The sequence below is a fragment of the Myotis lucifugus genome, unplaced genomic scaffold (assembly GCF_000147115.1).
Source record: "Myotis lucifugus unplaced genomic scaffold, Myoluc2.0 scaffold_91, whole genome shotgun sequence".
In the NCBI taxonomy this organism is placed as follows: Eukaryota; Metazoa; Chordata; class Mammalia; order Chiroptera; family Vespertilionidae; genus Myotis; species Myotis lucifugus.
In genome coordinates this window covers 133767-144650 of record NW_005871139.1, presented here as the reverse complement: position 1 = coordinate 144650, position 10884 = coordinate 133767, and the positions used below count along the sequence as shown (strand labels likewise).

Sequence of the window (10884 nt, the reverse complement as noted above, 5' to 3'; positions counted from 1 at the left end):
CGAACCATCTCTTTAGCTATGGGGAGAAGCCTCCACTTATGGACCACATTCCATCCCCTTCCTGTCCTCTCTCAAGAGGGCATTCCAGGAATTCTTCCCTATTACTCTGCAGTGCCAGATTTTCTCTCCTTACAGAATTATTTCGATTATTTTACAAAAGGTAATTCCTGCCATCTTAAAACGAACTAATTAAAAAAACTCTTTTCATCCTAATCCCCTTCCAGATAATACCTCCATTCTCTGTCATCTTGTTCAGCAAAATCTTGTGGAAAGTGTTCTCTAAACTCCCTGTATCCAATTCCTCTTCCTCCATTCCATTTTGAATTCTCTCTAATGAGTTTTGGATCCCACCGCTCAGCTAAGACTTCTAGTCAAGGTCAGCTCCATGTTGCTACATCCAATCGCTCATCCTCACCAGCAGTATTTGATCACTCCCTCCTATTTGTACTTTCTTCATTGGCTTCCAGGACTCTCCTTGCTTGCCTCCTACCCCACTGACTCTTTCTTCTCAGTCTCCTCTGCTGATTCTTCCTCATCGCCCTGATCTATAAACACTGGGCCCCAGGGATCACTTCAGGGTCTCTTCTTAACTTTATCTCCCTCTTTCCTTTGATGCTCTCATTCAGTCCCACAGATTTAAACACCATTTGTGTGCTGACACCTCACATCTCTAGCTAGACCCCTCTCTAATTCCTGACTCATATATCCAATTGTCTATCAACTTCTTTACCTGGATGTCTCAAACTTTACAGATACAAAACGGAAATGTGATTTTCCACTGCACACTTTTCCCCCCAACTGCTCCTCTGTAGTCTTCCAGGTCAAAAACCTTAGTCATCCTTGACTGCTCTTTCTTGCAATACCTCACATCAGATCTGTCAACAAATCCTCTTGGTTTTACCGTTAAAACACACCAAAAATGAGCATATGTCTCATTACTGCCATCATTAATACTCAGGACCAAGCCACCATCATCTCTCACTTGGATTCCTAAAAAGTCCAACAGGTGTCCATGCTTCTGCTCTTGTTCCTCCACAGTCTACACTCACCACAGTCAACATGATCCTGTTAAACCACAGCTCAGGTCAAGTCTCTCCTCTACTCAGAACCCCCCATTATCCTCCAGTAACTTCCCACCTCACTCCGGGTAAAGCCAAAGTATTTCGAATGGCCTATAAAGTCCCCACTGTCTACTATTCTCACCATCCTTCTCTCTACTCCAATCAAATTGGCTTCCTCCCATTTCCTCAATCATCACAAACTCCCACGGCAAGACCTTTGTCTAAGCCAGCCTTGGGCAAACTACAGCCCGCGGGCAGGATCCAGCCCGTTTGAAATGAATAAAACTAAAAAAAAAAAAAGACCGTACCCTTTTATGTAATGATGTTTACTTTGAATTTATATTAGTTCACACAAACACTCCATCCATGCTTTTGTTCCGGCCCTCCGGTCCAGTTTAAGAACCCATTGTGGCCCTCGAGTCAAAAAGTTGGCCCACCCCTGGTCTAAGCTCTTCCTTCTGCCTGAACTGTGCTTCCTCTAGATTTCCAAATAGTATGCACCCCTGCTTTCAGGTCTTTTCTCTTGTCACCTTTGCAGTGGGATGTGCCCTGAACACTATTTAAAACTGTAACCCTTCCCCCTCAATGTACACACACAATCCTTACTTTATTTCCCTTTAGGATTTACCACGATTTGGCATGTGATGTATTTTACTTATTTTGTGTATTTTATGAATTTAATTTATTGTTTCTCCCACCAAAATGTAAGTCCCACACGTATAGGGATATTTTGTTTGTTCACTATAGTGCCTAAAATAGTAGACTTCAAATACATATTTGTTAAATGAATTATTATTTTAACTCTTTCTAGGGGATCACATAGATTTTCATCTAGTGAAAGAGAATCAAATTTGAATTTCAGGGAATCAGCAGTATTTTCTAGAGAGTAGTATCTTCCCTCAAAAAGGGAGCCAGTTACACAATGAGATACTCTTCAGACCTCCTTCTCTCTGTATAATCGTGAGTGCTGAACGAAGGGGACATACAGTATACTTACTTCACTTTAATCCTAATTTTCCTGAGTCTATTTTTCTAGGGAAGTCTCTCTAAATCCTGGTTTCTCATCATCTTCCCTGGTTCATCCTATTGTAATCCTAATATTCTTTTGCCAACCCACACTCATTATTTACTCTAAATTTGGTAGAAGCTAAACAAAGGAAAACATCACTAACAGCATGAGACAAAAGGTGATAAGACTCTTCCTGCCTCCAAAAAGCCAGGAGACTTAAATACAGTGGGGCCTTGACTTACGAGTTTAATTCGTTCCAAGACCGAGCTCGTTAAGGAGCTCGTTAACTCAAATTACTCTATCAACTCAATGCAAAAAATCTGCCGAGAGACAGCTGGTATCTCAAAAAACTTTTAGTCGGGACACTTGTAAGTCAAGGCCCCACTGTATAAATCTTAAGTCTGAAAAGGCTTGAAATGGGGATATTATTAGCGAGACTCAAATCATAAAACATAATCCCTTAGCCTTCTCTTTCCTTCCACGTGTTTTCCTGCTGACCCAGCCTGGCTTCTCTCCAGTTTGCTGCAAGCAGAGTCCCCACTGCTAGATCCGAGTTCTTCCCGCCCCCATCCCTCACCCAGGTGTGCTCAGGCCATCGGGCCTATGTAAGTTCCTGGGCCAATACCAACAGAGATGGGGTTTCTAGAAACAGACTTGACCACTACTCAACCCTTCTCCCTATGAACCCCTCCACTCCTTGAGGCTTGGAATAAACCTGAGCTTTTGACTGCACCCTCAGGTCACCTTTGTTCTTAACCAAACCTGAAACTGAAGGCACTGGGGGGAGCTTAGGTGCCCTCTATCTTCATGTTACCATATTGCAGAACCACCTCTGTCTGCTCCATAGCCATGTGGATGGCTTCCATCCTCAGTTCTGAACAGACAGCCTAGGTCTGCCATCTCTGCTTCAAAGTCTGAACTCTACAAGGTTATCAGGGATATTCGATCCCCAGCCACACTCTGGCCAGTCCCCTTCCCCAGAGTCTAAGACCTGTCATCATGTACCTAGTCTATGTTTGGGGTCCATGTCCCAAAACGATGGTCACCAATCACCTGGTTCCAGAGCATCTGGCCATACCACTCTGTCCTTGACTAGGTCGCCATGAACTAACTGTTGTGAAAATTATAATTTATAGTTTACTGACACAAAGGAACATTAGAGGGGGAAAAACACAGTATGGTACTGTATACCTTAAATGGACACAGTGCCATATGTCAATTATATATTCATTAAATCTCAGTAAAACTGGGGAAAAACAGCAAGGGAAACATTCAGGATAAAATGTTAAGTTAATAATGCAGGTTATGAAACTGATTTTCCTTGTGCTTATACAAAAACCTGCACTGGATTGAGATGGTTTCCCAGCATAGCAAGATCACCAAGTTACTCTCTGTAAGGTCAGCATTTAGCCGGGTCTTTTCCACCTCACTCCCACGTCCACCTCACCTCAGAGGGGGTCCATGTTTAGTTTCAACATGTTCCCAGCACCTCACACGCTTCGGAGTAGCAAACACACACACACACACACACACACACACACACACACATACACCTTGTGTCCACATCTCTGTGCACCCCTTTCCATTTCAGCATGCTTTGGCTAACCTTGCCTCAGTCTAAAAGTGGGGTGGGAAGTGGAGAGGAGCAGCACTGAGACGCCCGTGACAAAAGCATGAATGGATAACCTCTGCAGTGAACGAGGTGAGCACAGTGGGCTGCTGTCTCCAGGCCACACGGGGGTTCACAACAGCATCTGTTTACCCGTCACTTACACTCATTTACATAGACCACCTGGCAACACGGCTCTGCCTGACTAGTCACTTCACAGACACCTGAGCTGCGACGGAAACCTTGAATGTGCTTATCATGCCGGTAACCAAGGCTACTCAACTAGCACTGCTCTCTGAGGCCTTGTTTAAAAGGAAAGAAAAACGGAAATTCTGAAGGAAACAAATGAATAATGATAAGCATTTTCGTTCTCCCTGTTGGCCAAACCATATAAATACACTCCGTTGTATGAGAACACTAGACTCTTGATCCTTCTAAAATCTGAACTATTTGAGGCTAAGGCCTGAGTAAACATAGTCTGTGCCTTGCTTTATTTCGGTTCAGCTCAGCAAACTGCCAGATGGAGAACAGAATGCTGACTTCACAGCTCCTTTTACTCTTCTGTCTTCTCCCTGTTTTCAATTTTGCTTTCCTGTTGGGTTCTCTTTGCTCCCAGGGTCACAGTATCACCTGTTTCTGATTTTAAATTTGAGGTTGGATCAACTTACCTGATTCTGTCCTGGCGTTTGCCCAATCCGCCTGCCTACATGGCCCAGTGAGCCACCCATTTTCACTGATGCTGTAACATTCTGCCTACAAAAAAGGCTACCCTTCAATATTACGCCCGATTCCCTCGAGGACTTATTCTCCAGGCACCTTGCACACCTCCTGTTTTTTACCATGGAGATGGCATCGGGGAAATACATGTTTACTGTGGAACTGGGAGTATGCAGCCTACAGTGACGCTGAGGAGAAAATAGAAGCGGCTATGCACAGGCCACACAGGGATGTGGCATGCAGTGAGCATCGGATGCGTGAAAATCCATAAAGCACAAGAAAAATCACAGATTCCTTCCTGAACACGGGTGCGAACACACAATTAGAGAAAGATAATAGCAAGGCTATAGACATCGATATCAACCGTACATAGAAGGAAACTGTGATTAACAACTTCAGCTCTTCTACTGTGGTGTAAAGAAATGACTGGATATTCTTGAGTGGAAAATAAAAATATGAAGACAGAGCCTAAATCTCTCCTTGCAGTTTGGAGGTTCTCGGACTCATTGTTAAGACAAGTCGCGGTAAGTCTATTCTGTGATCCCCAAGTTCCAGCCCTGGTCATTCTAGCTTGGACTGGCCAGGCCTCACACCTGAAAAAGGGACATGGGGCAGTTAACACTGAAGGTAAAAGAAGATTCCCAGTGTAATTCCCAGGGTAGACTGTCTGTGGCAAAGACAACACTGAGGCACGACAATCTCCAACACCATAATATACGAAGATCTGTTCTTGAGAAAAAATACTTCTGTTTTCACACCGGGCATTGGTGTGTGTGAACTGGATGTGTTTACCAAGCACACCACCACCTGACTGCACAGAGCTCTTTTTTAGATTAGATATGTTGCTTACAGGTTATCAGAAAAAAAGCAGTTCGAAAATAACAGAACCAAAGAGGGCCACCTCCATGAGCCTGTACCAGTATCAGACTCAAATGTGAAACATCTGCGTCAATTCCACTTCGGCCTCTAACTGCAGAAGTTAGAATAGGGGTGAGCAAACTTTTTGACTCGAGGGCCACAATGGGTTCTTAAACTGGACCGGAGGACCGGAATAAAAGCATGGATGGAGTGTTTGTGTGAACTAATATAAATTCAAAGTAAACATCATTACATAAAAGGGTACGGTCTTTTTTTTTTTTTTTAGTTTTATTCATTTAGTTTGCCCACGGCTGAGTTAGAACCACCACAAAAGTGCTCTGCTCCTTTAAGATGCAGGACTACTGGCGAGCACTCCCAATTTTCCTTCACTGAAAATCTCATTGAATATAACAGGGAAGCCATCGAACACTATGTCTTTCTATTACAGCCAAGTGATTTTCGCAGTAGGCAATCTGCTAGTACACCGCAGGAGCCCACACTCTGAAATACAATGGCACTGTGGGTACAGTTTGATGTGCGATCTCTTTTCAGTCCAGAGCTCTTCCTCCTGGCTGAATCGAGGGGGCGATCCATAACGAGTGAGTGAGAAGAGAGAGGAAAAACACATAATGAGTTCTTTTTTTTGGGGGGGGGGGTCTTTATCAATAATACAATGCTGCTCTGGTGCTCTGTCAATTGTCGGAGTGGCGACTGCATATTACACTTTGAAAATAAATCAAAAAATATTTTTGCATTGCTAAAGTGGTAGACAAGCCTGCGGCAGGGGACAAAAATCAATCCATGGCGGTGGGTCCTGGCATGCTTTCCTACACGTCTGTGAATAACAGGGTACAGGAGTCAGAGAAACACTTCTTCCCACCCCCTCCCTCAAGTGAATCTAATATAAAACCTATTCAGTGAGGACATTCTGCATAAAGCATCCTATGTGCTTAATTTTCTTTTAACAAGGCATTAATAAAATCACAGTAGCATCTAGTAAGATTTTTAATTTCTTAAGGGTAGGAACCATGGCTAGCCTGTAATGAGTCTAATTTAGTGGAAGCATTTAGTTCCCCTCTTGGTAGGAATAACCACTACAATAATCCTAGCCCTGCAAGATATATCTATATAGGTTGTATGACTGGAGGTTCCGGAATGAAATGGGAATCAGACTGGTTAATGGACTTGTACATGCTCAGTAAAGACTGGTTTCCTGAGTTACTAACAGCAGAAACTGATACCAGGGTACGAACGAATGATGGGTAACGTGATGCTATCGTGCTGCAGAATGAGTTCCCATTGACAATGACACGTAGCAGAACAAACCAACGGAGCATGATGCCAAGACACTACAGTTCTATAGTCACCTGTTCCCCAAAGAACGACAGCACTGCCAGCGACACCTGTGCCAGATGAAGAGCCACTGAAGGCAAGAATCCATGGAAAAAGCCACACCTTTCCCTCCTCTTGGTGAGGAAGCTCTGGCTAATCAGTACAGATTTCAGACAGAGTAGTAATACTCACAAACTCCGGGGATCGGAAATCAGGCTGACTTTCCCGAGTTCCAAATTTGGAGCCAACCATCTGATCGAAGTTTTCCAACGCTAAAAATAAACAAACACATGAACAAATGAAGCATGAAGTTGCATCGGCTCACATACTCTTTGCTTTTAAATCAGCAGCACTGGCTTACCAACTATATTTAGCATTTGTGGCAAACTTATAGGTTTATATGATTTAACTAGTGACCCGGTGCATGAAATTCGTGCGCATTAAAAGGGAATTAGAGGAAATATTTTAATATTGCTATTTGCCCTTTCTCTATAATAGAGTGTCAGAGATAAAAGAAAATTAGTAAAATATATATGAAAATCTTCCTCCTGTCAGAGTCTGGGGTGCACCATGGGAACCAGAGTCAAGTCCCTGCCCACCCATGTGCGCCTCGAAATCACGCGAGACCCAGACCCGGCCGGCCCCACCCCCGTCAGGACCCACCCCCATCAAGCCCTGCCAGGTGGGGGCGCGGCCTCAGGTCGCCTGGCCTGGCGCCGGGGCAGGGGCACAGCCTGGGGTCCCCCGTCAAGCCCTGTCGGGCGGGGGGCACAGCCTGAGGTCCCCCAGCCTGGCGCCGGGGCGGGAGACGCTGCCTGGGATCCCCTGTCAATCCCCACCAGGCGGGGGGCGCAGCCTCAGGCCCCTTGCCCCGGCCCAGTGCCACGCAGCCTCAGGTCCCTGCAGATTGCTCATTAAGGCTTGTTACAGAAACTCGACCTCTGCTGTGGGCGCAGCCATCTTGTGTTACAGAATCCCCACCTCCACTGTGGGCGCAGCCACCTTGACCGTTATGGAGTAATGGTCAATTTGCATATTCCCTCTTTATTAGATGAGATACTTTCAGCTATCAAAGACACTCAAAATCTTCAGCAGCTGTCTCCTCTATTGGACAATGCCAGGCTTGGAGGAAATCAGGTCTGAAAATGCTTTAGGCTAGACCTAGCATGGAAAATCTGTTAGCTCCTACCTAGAAGCACACAGCAACTATGCTATCACACTCTAGCTAAAAAACACTTCAATCTACCCATGTTCTTTTTCCAAGACATCTCAGAGAACTGATGTGAAGTGATTCTGGGGGAGCAATTTTGTTTTAAAATCTGTTGAATACCACTGTTGAATAGCACCATCTGGCAGAAATTTACTAGGAGGCAAATAAAATGTTCCATAAGACACATTAAGAAAATGGAAAGAAACAAATAAAAATAATTTTAGTAATAGGACCTATGGATAATATATGTTCAGATTTCCATTTGAATTTGTATTCAATATAAAAAATTATTAGCGGACTATTTTACCTTTTTTTTTCGGTACCAAGTCTTAGAAATGCAATGTGAATGTTATACTCACAGCACATTCAATTTGGACGAACCACATTTCAAAAGCTCAGTGGCCACGTGTGATTAGTGTAGTGGACAGCACAGTGTCAGGAGGATAAAGGAACCAGATCCAGGTGGGCCACTGTGCACGATATGACTCTCATCGGCAAGCTCCTGACATGAATGAACAGTTTTTGTTCCAGATTAAAAGATACTGAGAGAACAAAACAACCATGTGCAGTGTGGTTTCGCCAATGGAAAGTTCAGGTTGTCACCTGTGCTTTTTGGCTGACTGGCTCTAAACCGGAGGTTCCTACCACCCTCTCCTTGGGATTGATTAATTTGTGAGAGCAGAGCACAGAATTTATAGAAACATTTCCTTCCATTTACCAGTTTATTACACAGGGTTTGAAGGAGTTCGGAACAGGCCTCCCCGAGATGTACCACTATGGCATGTGGATTACTCTGAGCTGAAGGCAATCAAGACCCTGAGGGCTCAAGAGAAACTTTTATCTCTCCCTTGAAGAATTGAAATTGGGGGCCTTGCCCATAATAAGAGCTATCACCAGAAATAAACTTTTATGACCCATCTGTATGGCAGGGCGAATATCTAATCACTGAGCAGTTGCTCTTCTTATCATCCCGTGAATGACCCTCCTCCCCTCGGAAGCCTGTCCCATCCCACTCCTTGGCTCAATATGGCAAGTCTTGTGGCACCAAGCGTTTAACCTATGGCATCTGGTGCTCTCTCCAGAGAGGGTCAGAACTCAGTGCATTGTTTGGTGGTGTGGGAGTTATATTCCTTAGGGCTCTTTAAATTTCTAACAGTCTGCATTTTTCACGTCATTGATTTGTTTAAGAGGTTGGACCTGTTGATAAGTGAGAATATTTATTTAAATTTATTTAAGTGTTTGTCACTGTTATTTAAACGTATTTAAATATTTAAGAATATTTAAGTTTATGTCATTAAGAACATGTTCCTACGCAGTCAAAGTTACCTTGTTACACTTATGCCTCCTGTTCCCTTTCTGTTTCCAAGCCTCTCATGTATATGTGGGTTCCTGTATGCACAAAATTAAACATTTGTTTTTCCCCTATGAATCTTTTAAATATTTATTTGATTATTAGACCAACAAAAGAAACCCTTTGCATGGTGGTGGAAAAATTATTTCTCCCCAACAAGGTAACATAAGGACACAGACAAACAGCCAGACAAAGCGGAACCTAAGCCATGTGTGTGGGAAGCGGGAGTTTCCATGACCTCGCCAGTGAGCCACTCCTCACCTCCACACGCTCACCAACCTGAAGCCTCCAAACCCCTCCTCTGGGTTTCTAGGGAGCTTCATTACATAAGCAAGAGTGATTGTCACTGGCCACTGATTTAACCTCACCCAGGTCAAGGGATGGGACTGAAAATTTCAACCCTCTAATCACCTGGTGGGTTCTTCTGGCAACCAGTCCCCACATTTGTTTATCTAAGGCAGTGGTTCTCAACCTTCTGGCCTTTAAATACAGTTCCTCATGTTGTGACCCAACCATAAAATTATTTTCGTTGCTACTTCATAACTGTAATGTTGCTACTGTTATGAATCGTCATGTAAATACCTGATATGCAGGATGGTCTTAGGCGACCCCTGTGAAAGGGTCATTCGACCGCCAAAGGGGTCGAGACCCACAGGTTGAGAACCGCTGATCTAGGGGCTTTGCAAACGTCACGTCTCTAACCTAAAAGGCACATTTATCACTCTGCTCTTATCCCATAAGAAACTCCTGGGGTTTTAGGGGCTCTGTATTTCTTATTATAAATCACAATACCAAAACAATCATTAACAATATGTGGCACTCAGCTGGACAGAATTAAATTAAGAAATTATTTTTAATTTATGAAATATGATGTTATTTTGCTTTTGTAGTGATTTTTTTTCAATGCAATCTAATTTTTTGTTGTTGTTGTCAATCCTTACCCAAAGATATTTTTCCCCATTGATTTTTTAGAGAGAGTGGAAGGGAGGGGGAGAGACAGAGATAGAGAAACACGGATGTGAGAGAGACACATCAATTGTTTGCCTCCCACGTGAGGCCCAACTGGCCCAGGGATTGGGCCTACAACAGAGGGAATCAAAATAGGGTAGGGCTGCAATCTAATTTTAAAAATCCATTAGAAGTTATGTAAAAGAAAAGGATGGGTTCCTATGGTTCCAGAAAAATTCCCTTCAGTGGCCCAAAAAAGAAGGCTGGACATGTATAGGGTAGACTCACAAGACCCCTCTAAGTGACTGTTTAACAAAACCAATATATCAGCTAACAGTTCAGCTACCCAATACTTGGGTTTGGCAGAGCACTAAGAAACCTCTCAATATCTGGATTCGATTTTAGGTTCACTCAAAGAGTCTTGTCCACTAAACTCACACCACTGACAACACAAACAAATGGTTCCAATTCTTTCCAAAAAACTCAGCTCATCGCAGGACCCCTACATGTGAACCAAAGCAGAAACAGGAAACACATGAGGCCGGCCAAGCCTTACAGAGCTGCAACCAAAGCCAGAACTGAGGTGCTCGCCTCTGAGAACTCCAGGAGGGCAACGGCAATTACGTCACAGTCTGTTACACTTCGAGAACTGCAATGTAACCAACCGGTTATTTCCAACATCATAATTACATCCTTGCAGACCGCCTTTAAAACTTGCTAGATGTGCTTATACTACTGCTATGAGGATGGTTTAAATTGGTGTTTTGCAGCCTGGGTTTACGTTAGGAA

At 43.7% G+C, this 10884-nt stretch overlaps 1 protein-coding gene across 9 annotated transcripts in view; it reads right to left on the bottom strand.

The window, feature by feature from the left end:
* The window catches only part of ANO6 (anoctamin 6), a 172895-nt gene that overhangs the window by 97793 nt on the left and 64218 nt on the right, over positions 1-10884 (bottom strand). For 8 of the 9 annotated variants that reach the window (XM_014458152.2, XM_023756270.1, XM_014458149.2 and 5 more), the window contains one exon: positions 6779-6858. In XM_014458152.2, the coding sequence (XP_014313638.1) occupies positions 6779-6838 (60 nt within the window). In that variant the 5' untranslated portion in view covers positions 6839-6858. Of the gene's footprint in view, positions 1-6778; positions 6859-9122; positions 9142-10884 lie in introns of those variants that run through there. The other variant, XM_014458153.2, reaches the window with a different exon arrangement.